Here is a 15437-nt window from a genome sequence, read left to right as displayed (position 1 = left end):
TACAGCGGGCATGGCATGTAATGTAGAACACATATGAAAGCCGCGTTGAAATATTGTTTGAAGCACGTTCGACTTGAATCGAAATGATGAACAGCTAAGAAAGCTGATGCCTAGGCCGGTGAAAGTCGATTTTCGGAAAATAGATGTTGAAAACGGCCATTTGATTTAGTGATGTTGCAGTCGATAAAGGACAAACTATTGTTAGGTTCCAGTTCCATTGAAAATTTAATAGAATTATGTTGCAGGTCTAGGAAATCATAGAAAAGTTTAACATGTGAGGGATGCTTGACAATTAGAAAGGTGCTAGTTTCGTTTCCCATAGTTCAGTTTATCATAAGTTCGAGGTGATGCTGGACCACTAACACCAGTTTGCGAATCGACCTAAGTGATGTCATGAACTCGATCAATGCTAGGTTTTATAAGAATATTTTCCTCCATTCGTCACTGTGACAGAGGCTGTCTCGTCGTGACCTGATTACGTGCCAGCTGTGCGCAGATCAGATGAACGTCTGACGTTCGCAAGCTTGACGGCATCGTTGTGAACACGTCCAGACAGAACTTCGTTCCCTCTGCGATAGACATCTTATTGGAAATGAGATCTGCGACACTTTGCTAACCTCAATAATTAGACGAGTCCAATGGGAAATTTTTTACAGGGATGCATGTTACAACCATCGTGGTTGGGATGCGAAGGTTGCGTAGTCATGGTAGCTGCGCGTTGCAACCATTGGGTTGGTATGCGAAGGTTGCAGAGTCATGGTAGCTGCGCGTTGCAACCATTGGGGTTGGGATGCGAAGGTTGCAGAGTCATGGTAGCTGCGCGTTGCAACCATTGGATTTGGGATGCGAAGGTTGCAGAGTCATGATAGCTGCGCGTTGCAACCATTGGGGGTTGGGATGCGAAGGTTGCAGAGTCATGGTAGCTGCGCGTTGCAACCATTGGGGTTGGGATGCGAAGGTTGTAGAGTCATGGTAGCTGCGCGTTGCAACCATTGGGGTTGGGATGTGAAGGTTGCAGAGTCATGGTAGCTGCGCGTTGCAACCATTAGGGTTGGGATGCGAAGGTTGCAGAGTCATGGTAGCTGTGCGTTGCAAGCATTGGGGTTGAGATGCGAAGGTTGCGTAGTCATGGAAATTAAATTATAAAATTATGAATTTCATAATTTCAAAATATGAAATTAATTATGATATGGAAGCTATAATGATGGTATGATGTGCATAATTTTATATGATGTATGGTATAATGGTGACATGGTTTGTATAATAGTGTGTATTGTATAATGATGTTATTGTATGTATAGTGTAATGAAGAAATCATACCACTGCCCCCAGCCATACATGTTGCTCCAACAAGAAGAATCTTGCAATTGAAACTTGTCTGAACTTACGAAGCAGTCCACTCCACTCATGGTTGCTCCACTGTTCAGGCGAGCCTATCTCATGGACACTGACAGTAATTACAGAGAGAACCTCTTATTGTTGCATTACTATGATCTTGGATGAATTGCTTAGTCAATAATGTATTGTGTCCCGATAATTGGTGACTGAGAGAGATATCCTGAGTAGGAGATTTGAATTCACGTGGAAGAGAAGACCACTAGTTGCAAGTATACTGACACACATTGGAGACGTTTCACTAGTTGCAGATTAGCACGTTATCTGGACGATTTGTAAACTAATCACATTGTACACGTTGGGTCCTGTCATTATCTTTGGGTTAAATGGGCAGCGATCAAGAAATGGCTTCACGGCTTGTTCACATACGATCACGCAGTTCCTCAGGTCAAACTTGAAAAGCTAGCATTCAAGACTGCTCTTGACCACTGGTAAAAGGGCTGGGGAGGCAACAGCCAGCTCAGTGCCGTTCGAATACTCATCAGATAAGGTGTGCGGTGTGCCATTTCTCTCATCCACATTTTGGACTGATGTGGAACGAAATGTGATCGGGAAGGCTCTATCGAATTATCTGTTTCAAAACGAATCGTGTGGTATTGTGGTACATCAGCTGAGCATAAGTAACAGGTTATGAACATAACTGTGGGTGAAAGGTCATTTTTCCAGGAATCATCCTTTCTCCAGGATTACCACAAATTTTCTTCAATTAAGCTTTCTCCGGACGATTTGTTCGTAATTAATGAAGGCTTTTTTGTTCCCTCCTGATGCTTTTGATACTATGCAATCATGCAATTGTTACAGTGGCTACCTAACTTGACGATTACCGATTATATGTTTGCATCACGCCACCGCAACTGCAAGCTAAGTCACACCAAGATTCTATTGTCTAACAGTCCAAGTTCAAGAAAAACTGTTTCGATGTCTAAACTCAAATTTTTATCGTAATGTGGCTTGTGGCACATTGTGCATAATGCAGCATAAATAACATTAATACCGTCGTTCTTCTTTACTTCTATTTGGAAACATTCGTTAAGCGTCAAAGTGACGATTTGTGGTGCCAATTTTTCGGTAGTTAGGTATCAACTTCTTTAGCCTAAACCCTAAATAGACATGAATATTCTCTGAATTCTAAATAGAATTCTAAATTCTCTATTCTGAATAGACAAACTATTCTCTGTTGACCATTTTTGTGTTTCCTAATTTTTTGAACTGTTGAGGTAACTGGTCTCCGATAAGATTTTATTGAAGATGGACTTATATGGCGTTTTCTTTACTTTTAAATTATCGGTGAACTTATACCGTTAGTGGCGAATGAGTCGCCACTCGCCAGTCCAGTTTCGTTTGTAATTTAAATTGTCTCCATCCGTCCATCGCAGGCGGCGACAAAAGTGCTGTGGCGACCCCAGTGGCATAACGTTAGTTTGCTTATGATCCAATTACGGCAGTGGTTCCCAAAGTGGGCGATATCGCCCCCCTAGGGGCGACGGAAAGATTTTGGGGGGCGATAAAGAAGAAGAGGGCTTTCGGGGGGCGATAGGGGGGCGGCATTCGGAAGTCGAAGTCAGAAGTTCGAACGTTTGTTTGACGATTTGTGCACAACACGTGCAGCGCATCATGACTCCCAGCGATGGTTTTTTCACCCAGATCTGTTTTTAGCGCATTTACTCATTCATGAAAAAATGCACTATTGTGCTCGCCATGTCCGTCCGTCTGTCCGCCTGTCTGTCAGTCCGTGACTTTACGTTTTCGTCGACGAGAAAATGCGCTCTGTCACTCACTGAAGTGAGTACTGAGTTATATTTTTTTAACCTCTCCTGGGTTTACATCTCCGACAAATTAACGGCCGGACTCGCGGCCGGTCTCACGGCCAATTTCCAAATTCAATGACCAAGGAACACCTCTCAAACTAATAAACTTAACTGGATGAAACTTGGTACACGTATTCATTAGGACCTAACGGTAATGTAAAGCTCGTCAAAATTTTTCAATTTTGCCATCAATTGTTTTTGCCATATTTATATGGCAATACGTACGGGCCGAATTCACAGTGATCAAGGAATTTCTTCCAAATTACTGAACATATTCGGACGAAATTTTGAATTTACAGTCCTAACTACCGAACGGTGATGTTTAGCTCGTAAAAATTTCTTCGATTGTGCCTTCGTTCGCGAGTTTCATTCGTGATTTAAACAGCAATACGTGCTTAAATTCGCAGTAATCAAGAAATTTCTTACAAACTACTGAACAGATTTGAACGAAATTTAGTAATTTAATACCTATAGCCTCAGCATCGGCGATGTTTAGCTCGTTACAATTTTTTCGTTTGCCTTCGTTTGTGAGTTATACGGCTATACGTAAACGACTCTTGGTCAAACCAGCCGGTAGAAAAGCCGATCGTTTCTCCTATATCTGTATAACTTGCGAACAAAAGCGAATAAGGAAGTGTGAAATCAAGAATGACGGTAAACTGAAAAAAAAATCTCGCAAACGACGGTAAAATAAATTTTTTTCAATCTAAAAAACACCATTTGGCAGTTAGGAATGTATATTTAAAATTTCGTTCAAATCTGTTCGGTAGTTTGGAAGAAATTCTTTGATCACTGCGAATTTCGGCCTGTATCGCAATATAACTCACGAATGAAGGTGATATTAAAAAATTTTCGCAAGCTAAACGTCACCGTTAAGTTCTGATGAATACATGTTCCAAATTTTATTGAACTGCGTTCATTAGTTTGGGTAATATTCCTTGATAACTGAATTTGGAGATTGGTCGTGAGACCGGCCACGAGTCCGGCCGTAAATTTGCCCGAGACCTCCTAGGTTTCTAGTACTGGAACGGTTAAAACAGATGAAAAACACATTGGTTCACTAAAAGGGTCCTATTTATGAAATACACATTTGTGTTTAACCTTTATCTGCTAGAATTGCAGCGTACTAAATTTCAAGAAAAAGGCGCATGATTTTATATGTGTCTGTGGGGGGCGCTAGAAATTCACTAGAGAGCCAAAGGGGGCGCCAGCCTGAAAAAGTTTGGGAACCACTGAATTACGGCTACATCAATACAGAGAGAATGTGGTAATTAAACACGAGCTTCATTGAAAATTATACTGTGAAACTGGTAACGAGAACAAAATTTATGAAGAACAATAAAATCGGAATAAATTCTGAGCTGAATATTTATCTTCTTACGTCATTCTTTACTTCCTACTTCGTTAGCAAACGTTGATCTGGAGTGCGCTTTCTCCTCATTGGTTGCTCTCTCCGATTCAACTTAATTTATTCTCTACTTTTCTTCAAGGGACTTTGTCATTCTTTCTTTACTCAATTTAACTATGTTGCTCTTCTTAACTTAAACGAACTGAGTTTTTCTTTGTTGGTGGCATCCCCTATATACTCCACGTGCTGATGATATTCTTGTAATCCACTAGACCGCACCAACCTTTCCTCTCATGCACTAGACTGCACCAACATTCCCCTCATGCACTAGACCGCACCAACATTCCCCTTCATGCACTAGGCCACACCAACATTCCCCTCGTGCACTAGACTGCACCAACATTCCCCTCATGCACTAGACCGCACCACATTCCCCTCATGCACTAGAGTCTTAGACCGCACCAACATTCCCCTCATGCACTAGACCGCACCAACATTCCCCTCGTGCTCTAGACCGTACCCGCATTCCCCTCTTGCAAGCACCCTCCCAGGCACTTTCTACTTGTCACTCCTAACTAAGTTCTAAGTTATGTTTGTATATTTAGTCAAGTAATAATTACCTATTATCGATTTAAATGTCTGTCCACAGCATTTTATTTGGTACTATATTCAAAATAGCAGCTACAACGAAACAACTGCACCTGCAAGCAGAGCTGCGGCGTCAGCGGAAATGTTGATTAATATGCCGTGTGGCGGCAACAGAGGATGAAGCTTTAGCAGGCACAACTGTAGCTGTGGCTGAGGCTCGGGATTAGGTACACCTGGCCCGTATTAAAGACATAACCGGGTCAAGAAAGGCCCAAACTCGTTGAAATATTGGCAAACGAATTGGCAACGTGAGATCCAGAAACAAGAATAAACATGGCGTCAAATCGGACGTCAGTCACAACGCTCTACGCTGGTTCCCCTGACTCCTCGCCGGCCAGCGTGCCCAGAATGTTGTCGTACACTCGCACTGGCGACGCCGCTGACCTCCAGCCAGACGCACGAAGCCATACAATGGCCCCCACCGCCTTGGAGATGACCGAGGTTGGCCGCGGAGTGCCGGAGGGAGAAGACTTTAGGAGGACACAGCAACAAATGGACAAGAAACTGAAGGAGGAGGACCAGAGGAGAAAAAAGGAAGAGATGGACGGACACATGGAGGAGAAGCTGCTCTACGGGGTGGAAGACAATCCTCCGTGGTACACCTGCATCATGTTGGGGCTGCAGGTGAGAGATGCACCTGATGTACCAACTGATGTACCGGTAGTACTGTTACTTCCGTCACCAACACTATCGAAAGGAGCATATCATTGCAGCACAATCTAACTTCTAACCAATATAAATAAATTGTGCAATATGCAGTGCTCAAGGCTGCAGCATTAACTGATGTATTACACGTCATTAATACTATTAACAAAGCCTCTAATTAATAACATTTTTTCCTGGTCTTGATGCTCCTCTTTATGTAACCTCCACCACCAGCACTACTTGATGATGGTCGAGTCGACAGTGAGCATCCCCTATCTCCTGACCCCCTTGCTCTGCCTACCCCCTCATCATGCAGCGCGGGCCCTCATCGCCTCCACCATAATCTTCGTGTCCGGCATCGTCACCTTCGTCCAGACTACGTTTGGTGTCAGGTGGGTTAGGTTGGCATAGGTAAAATCTGGCTTCCTAAATCCAGACCACGTTTGGCATCAGCTGGATTGGGCTGGCTAAGGTAGGGCCTTGTTACCTTCGTTTAGACTACGTTTGGCATCAGCTGGGTTAGGCTAGCTTAGGTAAGGCACCTTATTCAACATTTTTTAACCCTTTAACGCCGTATGTTACTCTGCGGGAACATATAATTATACGTAAACTCTTGAGTGTAGCAACTTGAGGACGTTTGTACGCAACAGAGAACATTTCAAAGTTTTACGTGGTAGCAACCATCGGTGCAAGTCATTTTGCGCTCACTAGAACGTATCCTTTTTGGGAAATAGGCATGTGAAAATATTGCTCCGGTTACTCATGTCAGGCGGTAGAGGGTTAACACTGCCATAATGATCCATATGGTCAACACTGCCGTAATGAATTGCATGTTAAACATGCCCTCCAAATTCATCTTCCAGGCTGCCGATCGTTCAGGGCGGCACACACGGGTTCCTAGGGCCCATCCTGTCCATCCTGGCTCTCCTGCCTTGTCCTCCTCAAGCGGAGATCGATGGCCTTACGGAGGACGAGTTCACTCAGCTGTGGACACTCCGCATGCGCAACATACAAGGGGCCATCTGTGTGGCGTCCATCTTCCAGGTGGTCGTGGGGGCAACAGGTGGGTGTTGAGCGAGGAGACCATCTCGTAACTAATGGCCAGAGGTGTCCATAGGTGTTCACATGGGGAAACCATCAGGTAGCCGTTAATCAGAGGGATGCAAATGTGCACAAAGAGGGGACCATCTGGTAACTGATGGCCGTACATGGTACGGACATGGACCATCTGGTGAAATGGCCGTGCTCTTGGTACGGGCGAGGCTGGTAACGCAAGTGACAGCCTTCACCCTCTTCCTCCGCCAGGAGCCATCGGGGGGCTGCTACGCTGGATCACCCCGCTCGTCATCGCCCCCACCATCTCCCTCATCGGCTTCTCCCTCTACCCCATCGCGACCAGCAAGTGTGCCTCCAACTGGGGCATTGCTTCCTTGTGAGTGCTGATAGTGCTGCTAGTGCTGGCAGTGCTGCTCTGGTAGTGCTGGCAGTGCTGCTCTGTGAGTGCTGGTAGTGCTGCTCTGTGAATGCTGGTAGTGCTGCTCTGTGAGTGCTGGTAGTGCTGCTCTGTGAGTGCTGGTATTGCTGCTCTGTGAGTGCTGTTAGTGCTGCTCTGGTAGTGCCGGGATCAGATAGGATGTAGAAGCACCGGGTACAGTGCGGTAGAGGTCTCTTAGATCGTCTGATTTGCCTGCTTTTTACTGCTGCCGTGTACCCGTCATCTCTAAACGTTCGTAAGTAACCGGCCGCGTGAGGAACACAGCTAATTATTGGCGACATTGGGCCGTATTTTGTAAGAATTCACACCTATAATACCTTTAATAAAGCTGATTTTTCATACGACGTTGTAATTTTGAGTACACGACAGGACCATCGTGCTGCTGATCGTGTTCTCCCAGTACCTGGGGGAGGTGCCGATGCCAGTACCGGTGTACCGACAGGGGCGCTGGACGGTCGGCAGGGCCTACGTCTTCAAACTGATCCCGGTAGTTATTTGAGTGTTTAAATAAGAGAATAAAGAGAGTACAATTTAACATCCGAGCAGATGATATCTGGTTGTTACAGTGTGAACTTTCGATCAGATGTGCCGTACTGGCGAAAATTATATGCTGGCAGAGCTGAAAATAAGTGACAAGGCTGACTATTAGTGGTAGCCGCAAGATCACTCGTGATGCTGTCAGGGGGTGCTGTCACTAACAAACTGTGCTGTCAGGGGGGTGCTGTCACTATCACGCTGTGCTGTCAGGTGGTGCTGTCACTAGCACGTTGTGCTGTCAGGTGGTGCTGTCACTAACACTTGGTGCTGTCAGGTGGTGCTGGCAGTGGGCTTGGCGTGGGCGACCTGCTGGGCGCTGACAGCAGCAGGGCTGCTCCCCGAGGGTGACGCTGCCCGCACCGACGCCCGCCTCGCGGTGGTCGCCGACGCTCCTTGGTTCCGCGTACCGTACCCTTGTGAGGGTCGTGAGAGAGCGCCTTGCGAGGGTTGTATGACGGCTGTGTGAGGCTTGTGTGAGGGTCGTGCGGGGGTCGTGGGGGGCCGTGCGGGGGTCGTGTGGGGGTCGTGTGAGGGTTGTGCGAGGGCCGTGTGAGGGTCGAGAGCGCATCTTGTGAGGGTCGTGCGAGAGTCGCGCAAGAGTCGTGCGAGAGTCGTGTGGGGGCGGTTGTGGGTGATGTCGTACTGCCCGCAGGTCAGTGGGGGGCCCCCCAAGTGACGCTGGCGGGGACGGTGGGGGTGCTGGCAGGAGTGCTGGCCAGCATCGTCGAGAGCATCGGCGACTACTACGCGTGCGCCAGGATAGCAGGTGACTTAACTTTCCGCTATACAATTCATGTGATAATTTTAAAAATAACTGCACCATAAAGTTAGTTTAAGCGGTCTCACAACTTCTGAATATAAACTACCCACTCGGATTTTCACTCGTGACTCCATTTAGGTTCTAATAATTGAGCGCTTAAGATAAACAAGATCAAATAAAGTAATCAGTAACAAGACCTTAAGGTTTAGTAATTGACTAATTGTGTACTAAATATCGTCACCTCAACAGTAACAAGACCTTAAGGTTTAATAATTATGTACTAAACTTCAACACCTCGACTGTTGACCCCAAACAGGAGCGCCGCCCCCGCCCCCCCACGCCATCAACCGCGGCATCTTCACGGAGGGCGTCGGCACCTTCCTGGCGGGGCTGTACGGCACCGGCAGCGGCACCACCTCCTACAGCCAGAACATCGGCGCCGTAGCTGTCACCAAGGTGAGTTGACAGGGCCGGCAACAAGGTGTGTTGACAGAGCCGGCACCAAGGTGAGTTGACATAGCCGGCACCAAGGTGAGTTGACAGAGCCGGCACCAAGCTTCCTCCTAGTCTTAGCTTTCTGAGTACTACTCCCTGATCAACTTTGTCAGAAGCTTTAGCAAAGTCCAGGTATACCTCGTCTACGCCAGCTCCCTCCTCCAGTAGGGCCAAAAGGCGGTGATGGTGTTCCAGTAACTGTTCCAGTACTTAACAGTAACGATTTCGCCGGAAACCATGTTGTCCGTTATTATACAGGCCAGCCTCTTCCATATACAGGGTCATCAATATTTAGCGTTATAATTTTGAGTGGTTAGAACTATGAAATGAAACACAATTGTGAATGTTTAAAATGTATTTATGTAGGCAGAGGTTCAGAGATACAATTCCCACAATTTCATTCAATATTTCCACCATCTGCATCAATAACGAGTTGTAGACGCTTAGAGAAAGCCTTACACGAGTCACGAATGACACTCTGCGGGATTTTGGCCCACTCCTTCAGCAGTTTGACCTTTAGGGCGTCCAAACTGTGATGGTGAACGGTCGAGACCTTGCTCTCAAGGCATGACCAGATCCCAAAATCCAGAGGATTCAGATCGGGTGACGATGGGGGCCATTCATCTTTGGTAATGAACTGGGGAACATTCTCGGACAGCCACTCCTGAAACGATTTGGCCCCATGGGATGTTGCCGAGTCCTGCTGGAACGACCAGGGACGTTTTTTGAAGTGCTTAATTTCGTGCGCAGGGCAACAATGCACCAACAAGGATGACATCTCGATAGTTCTTCTGATTCAATTTCACCCCTTTCTCAACAAAAAAGAGGGGACTCTAAGAGGACTCTGTTACGGCTGTCCAGACCATCACTGAGGTCGGGCATTGCTTCCTAGTCACCACACGGGATCCTTCGTCCCCATTCTTCGACAAAATTCGATCATTTTGGGAGTTGAAGTGGTGTTCAACATTGAATATCTTCTCATCACTGAAAACGAGGTTTGGCAGCGTGCCATCATGAATGCGGGAAAGAAGAATCTTGGATCTTTGGAGATGTTTGTCAACAACTTGAGCAGACAGTTGTGTTTTTTGCCACCATAAAGGTGATAAATGATAAAGATTAATGAGAAGGTGTAAACAAAGGACAAATATCGAGGACAATTATCAACAATTGATTTCGAAAAAAATGTAACGCTAAATATTGATGACCCTGTACTGGACAAGCCTCCTGGCCACTACCTTCTCAAAAACCGTGACCACCTATGGGCTAAGGGCCACTAATCTATAATGTTGAGGTTTGTCCCTAGAGCCTCCTTTGTGGATTGACGTTATCAGTCCCACAAGGCCCACAGGAATAATTCCCTCCATGATCGAGGCTTTCCAGAGCATTGTGAGCGTCTCTCTCAGTGTTCCGACACCTTTCTGTAGCAGTACTGATGGAACTCCGTCGGGTCCTGGTGCTGAAAACGTCGCCAGTTCTTTGATACTTATTTCCATGTCTTCTGGTCCAAACTCTGTGTTCTCTAACCCTCTTCCGCCTGGCAGCTCCTGGAGAACTTCGATTTTATTCTGTTTTGAGTAGCGGGCGTTACGGAACACTGATTCAAACTGTGATCCCAGTAACTCACACATGCCCTGTTCATCTCCGACAATGACATCGTGATCCTTCAGCGGGACCAGTGGCGTCTTTATTTTAGGCTTGGAGCCTGGACCAAGCGTGTTTAAATAAATACTTAGGGTTCCTTCTGATGAGCACAACTACTCCTTCCTCGGCAGCTAATTTTTCCGTCCTGAGCGAGTTCAGCAACCTGTGTTAGGTTTCCTAGTGGAGCTCTACTAGTCTCTCTCGTCAGATTACTAGTGCATTATGCTATAAATTTTTTTTCAATCGTGTGCGTTTTCTCATGAGAAATTGTTGGATCATAGTATCCATAGCATTTGTTTCGGACGTAGCAGTCCCAGGCCACTATGGGTCGCCGCCTCTGACTATCGCGCATCCGCCCTCATATGGGTCAGCTCATTCACGAGACCGTTGCTGGCTTCTCGCCGCTGTTAGTGTTGCAGGGGAGGCCGATGAAAGTTCACTAGACACCTTCCAGTTGCCGCACTGCGCTGAGTGTGAACGGGGTTCAGAGCTGGCAGCAGTATTCAAGGATTGGTTATTAAAAGGGCTCTAAAGAGTGTGATCATCAGTTCCGCTTCTCTTGTTCTGAACGTCCGCCAGATCCACCCCATCTGTCGCCTACCTCTTGCGGTTATTGCCGCTTTGTGATCACCAAACTTGACCTGAGTATTCATCAACACTCCTAGATCGCGAACGAGTCGCTTCTCTTTCCGATTTCCGTCCCGAGTTGTCAGGTGCTAGGTAGCGGTGCTCCATACCAGCTCTTCCGCTACCTCTGTATCTCAGAACCTCAAACTTGGTCCCCTTGAATCGCATGTTGTTCGTTCGAGTCTCTCAGGAGACTGTGCAATTTTTAGGGCCCGTTCTCCTCGGGGTAGGACGTACAGGCTGCAAACTAACACACGCTGCACACTAACTTGATCATGCCACCCACTAAATAATGCTGCCCACAGGTTGGCTCGCGTCGCGTCATCCAGTATGCTGGAGTGATCATGCTGCTGTGTGGCCTCATGGGGAAGGTGGGTGCTGTGTTCATCATCATCCCCGAGCCCATCATCGGCGGCATCTTCGTGGTGGTGTTCAGCATGATCACCTCCGTGGGGCTGTCAGCACTGCAGCACGTCGTGCTGTCGTCACCACGCAACCTGTTCGTCCTCGGCTTCTCCGTCTTCACCGGACTTGCCGTGCCAATGGTGCGTGTGGTTCGTTGGTGCGTGTGGTTTCGTTGGTGCTTGTGGTTCGTTGAGGCGAGTGGTTCGCGTGATTCATAAAAACAGTTATTCAATGTAACTGTTGTGATCGGCTTATTATGAAAATTTCACAGTTAAATTCGGATTTTGAAACGCTCAAATTACTGCTCAAATTTTGGTAGTCGTAACCACTCGGCGAGCTATTTTATTGTTATTTGATTCTACGCCACCCACCTACTGCAATCGCTTCTTCGCCACTCACCTATCGCGATCGCTTTTGCAACACCCCACTTTTTGCGATTTCTTCTACGCCACCCACATCTTGCTCGATTACTTCTACACCACCCGCTTCTTGCGATTACTTCTACGCCACTCACAAGTCTTGCGATTACTACTACGCTACACGTTCCGTGCGATTACTTATACGCCACCAGTTTCTTGCGATTATTTTTACGACACCCGCTTCTTGCGATTACTTCTACGACCCCGTTTCTTGCGATCGCTTCTACGCCACCCACTTTTTGCGATCGCTTCGACGCCACCCACTTCTTGCGATCGCTTCTACGCCATCCATTTCTTGCGATCGCAAATTTGACTATATTTTTCTCCCTCTGGTGAGTTTCCTTCTCCCCCCTCACCTTTCCCTCCCCCTCATCTATCTCTCCCTCCCCCTCACCTATCTCTCCCTCCCCCTCCCCCCGCAGTGGGTGAAGCAGCACCCGGGGTCACTGAGGACGGGCGTGGCGGAGTTGGACCAGCTGCTGCTAGTGCTGCTGTCTACCTCCATGTTCGTGGGGGGCTGCCTGGGCTTCCTGCTGGACAACACCGTTCCTGGTAGAGATTCCTGGTAGTGATTCCGACCAACGATTCCTGGTAGTGATTCTTGATATTTATTCCTTATATTCTCCCCATATTCCCCTATATTCTCCCCATATTCCCCTATATTCTCCCCATATTCCCCTATATTCTCCCCATATTTTCCTTAAATTCTCCCTACATTTTCCCTCTATTGAAGTTCTCTAGAACTCAAAAAAGTGTGTCACTGAAAGCAGTCATTCTATGCGTCTAGTTACAGATCTTGAACAGTGAAAGACATGAATTCTTGATAGTGAAAGTCGTTGAATATTTAGATTCGTAGACCGATAACTGTTCAGATAATTGTTGTATACTGTACACTGTACAGCAGTAACTGTTGTGTGCAGGCACAGCCAGAGAGCGCGGGGTGGTGCAGTGGCGTGCACAGCTACAGCAGTCACAGCAACAGCCACAGCAACAGTCTGAAGCATCACAGTGTTATGACTTGCCTTTCGGCATGAGTCTCCTAAGAAGGTGTGTCATTGTGACCCATTTTAGTACGTAATTCTACTACATATATCGTAGCATAGCCGTTCTGATTTATGTTGCCATTAAACATATAATTGTGTTCAATTATTTATTATACGTATAATTATTATACATATATTACTGTTCTTTAGATCATTTTATAGAGCAAATGATTGTTCCCATCATCTTTCTACTATATTTATAATTGATTATATCACTGATCATTATATTTATACCGCATTCTTTGTCTAATCGACCGACACATCACGTCATTGATCACCTAATCGATCACCTCATTTATCACCTCATTGATCACCCCCACATGCCCAGGTGTGCGTGGGCCCAGCGCGTGCCCATCCTGCCCACCTTCAGGGGCTGGGGGGCACCGAGGGGGGGCGGCGGGCAGGGGGCATAGCGCCCCCCGGGCAGCAGTGAGTCAAGGCGGTAGTTTGGAGTGAGTAAAATGAGCCTCAGAGGCTCTTATGATTATAATAATTATTATTATTATTTTCTGATGAAAAGTAACGTCAAGTTATCACTTTCATATCCCGATGAGATAACGGATACATTACTGAATTATTTTGAGGAAGGATGGGTAAATGAGACACATTTGTAAGAGTAATTTTTATCATTAATTGGCATTGTGAAGGATAAATTAATTTTATGTTCATACCGCCCCAGGGGAGGACACACCGCCCCAGGGGAGGACACACATCGCCCCAGGAGAGGACACATCGCCCCAGGGGCGGACACATGGCCCCAGGGGAGGACACACACCGCCCCAGGGGAGGACACACATCGCCCCAGGGGAGGACTGACATCGTCCCAGGGGAGGACACATCGCCCCAGGGGAGGACATACATCGCCCCAGGGGAGGACACATCGCCCCAGGGGAGGACATACATCGCCCCAGGGGAGGACACACACCGCCCCAGGGGAGGACACACATCGTCCCAGGGGAGGACATACATCGTCTCAGGGGAGGACTTACATCGTCCCAGGGGAGGACTTACATCGTCCCAGGGGAGGACACACATCGTCCCAGGGGAGGACACATCGCCCCAGGGGAGGACACATCGTCCCAGGGGAGGACACATCGCCCCAGGGGAGGACATACATCGTCCCAGAGGAGGACATACATCGTCCCAGGGGAGGACATACATCGTCCCAGGGGAGGACATACATCGTCCCAGGGGAGGACACATCGCCCCAGGGGAGGACATACATCATCCCAGGGGAGGAAACATCGCCCCAGGGGAGGACTTACATCGTCCCAGGGGAGGACACATCGCCCCAGGGGAGGACATACATCGTCCCAGGGGAGGACACACATCGCCCCAGGGGAGGACACACACCGCCCCAAGGGAGGACACACACCGCCCCAGGGGAGGACACACACCGCCTCAGGGGAGGACACACCGCCTCAGGGGAGGACACACCGCCCCAGGGGAGGCTACTATAGGAATGTATTTATATTATTGTTTTTTTACACATTTTAAATAGAACAATTATCTCTAGCGATATAACTCATTTTATGTATCAATAATAGAGCAATCATTGTATAGACCGTATTTTCTCTACCTATATATTATCGACATAGTAATTTATATTAACAATTTTCTTATCTTTACATCGCCAACACAGCAATCAATCAGCACACTACACAGCCACCAGATATAGTAGGTTACTATAGATAAATATACTATAATATATATACGGATATAGTAAATGATACTCGACACAATCTATACAGATGGTGTCGGCATAAGGAAGAACTATAAGTGTTCAATAAACAATATAACACTAATCTGCATGGCTCATAAAATCACTCAACAGCACCAAAATATATTTCTTTAAGGATATATAATATTTATTGACATTCACCTAGGTACCCACATTTTATAATCTAGAAACCTACTAGTATTATACCAGGCACGACTAGTTACACACACCCACGCTGTACGTCGTACTACCAACGATGAATCTCAAGATGAAAATAAGAATTAGTGAAAATGAATGAAATAATGAATTCTGTACATGATAATGGCTCAAATGTGCATATATTCATGAGTTAATGCTTGCCAATACTCGACACTGAATTATGAGAATATGTTATGGTCTTCATCATGTTAAAACTGATGATGCATAGGGGAAATTACGGTTGGTACATCGG

At 46.8% G+C, this 15437-nt stretch overlaps 2 protein-coding genes across 2 annotated transcripts; one reads left to right on the top strand and one right to left on the bottom strand.

Annotated features, from left to right (window-relative positions):
• Positions 1-5202: 5202 nt before the first annotated feature.
• Positions 5203-14004, top strand: LOC108682284 (solute carrier family 23 member 1). Its single transcript, XM_047883642.1, has 13 exons — positions 5203-5823; positions 6079-6236; positions 6708-6907; positions 7150-7276; positions 7709-7826; positions 8151-8292; positions 8529-8642; positions 8953-9092; positions 11705-11944; positions 12646-12775; positions 13144-13270; positions 13595-13718; positions 13946-14004. The coding sequence occupies exons 1-12, from the start codon at positions 5473-5475 to the stop codon at positions 13677-13679; spliced, it is 1932 nt and encodes a 643-aa protein (XP_047739598.1). The 5' UTR covers positions 5203-5472; the 3' UTR covers positions 13680-13718; positions 13946-14004.
• A 269-nt stretch (positions 14005-14273) lies between these two features.
• LOC125178869 (putative small proline-rich protein 5) lies at positions 14274-14597 on the bottom strand. Its single transcript, XM_047883644.1, has one exon. The coding sequence runs from the start codon at positions 14595-14597 to the stop codon at positions 14274-14276; it is 324 nt and encodes a 107-aa protein (XP_047739600.1).
• Positions 14598-15437: the final 840 nt, after the last annotated feature.

The sequence above is a fragment of the Hyalella azteca genome, unplaced genomic scaffold, assembly GCF_000764305.2.
Source record: "Hyalella azteca isolate HAZT.00-mixed unplaced genomic scaffold, Hazt_2.0.2 contig13372, whole genome shotgun sequence".
NCBI lineage: Eukaryota > Metazoa > Arthropoda > Malacostraca > Amphipoda > Hyalellidae > Hyalella > Hyalella azteca.
Note: the sequence above shows the minus strand (reverse complement) of the source record. Positions and strands in the feature narration are given on the sequence as shown.

What these genes read in the sequence shown, in the direction of transcription:
- LOC108682284 (XM_047883642.1), top strand. Translation starts at nt 5,473, where the DNA reads ATGGCGTCAAATCGGACGTCAGTCACAACGCTCTACGCTGGTTCCCCT. An exon ending in GCTGGACAACACCGTTCCTG is followed by an intron (nt 12,776 to 13,143) that starts GTAGAGATTCCT and finishes TGTTGTGTGCAG; the next exon opens with GCACAGCCAGAGAGCGCGGG. An exon ending in GGCATGAGTCTCCTAAGAAG is followed by an intron (nt 13,271 to 13,594) that starts GTGTGTCATTGT and finishes CCACATGCCCAG; the next exon opens with GTGTGCGTGGGCCCAGCGCG.
- LOC125178869 (XM_047883644.1), bottom strand. Translation starts at nt 14,597, where the DNA reads ATGTGTGTCCTCCCCTGGGACGATGTATGTCCTCCCCTGGGGCGATGT.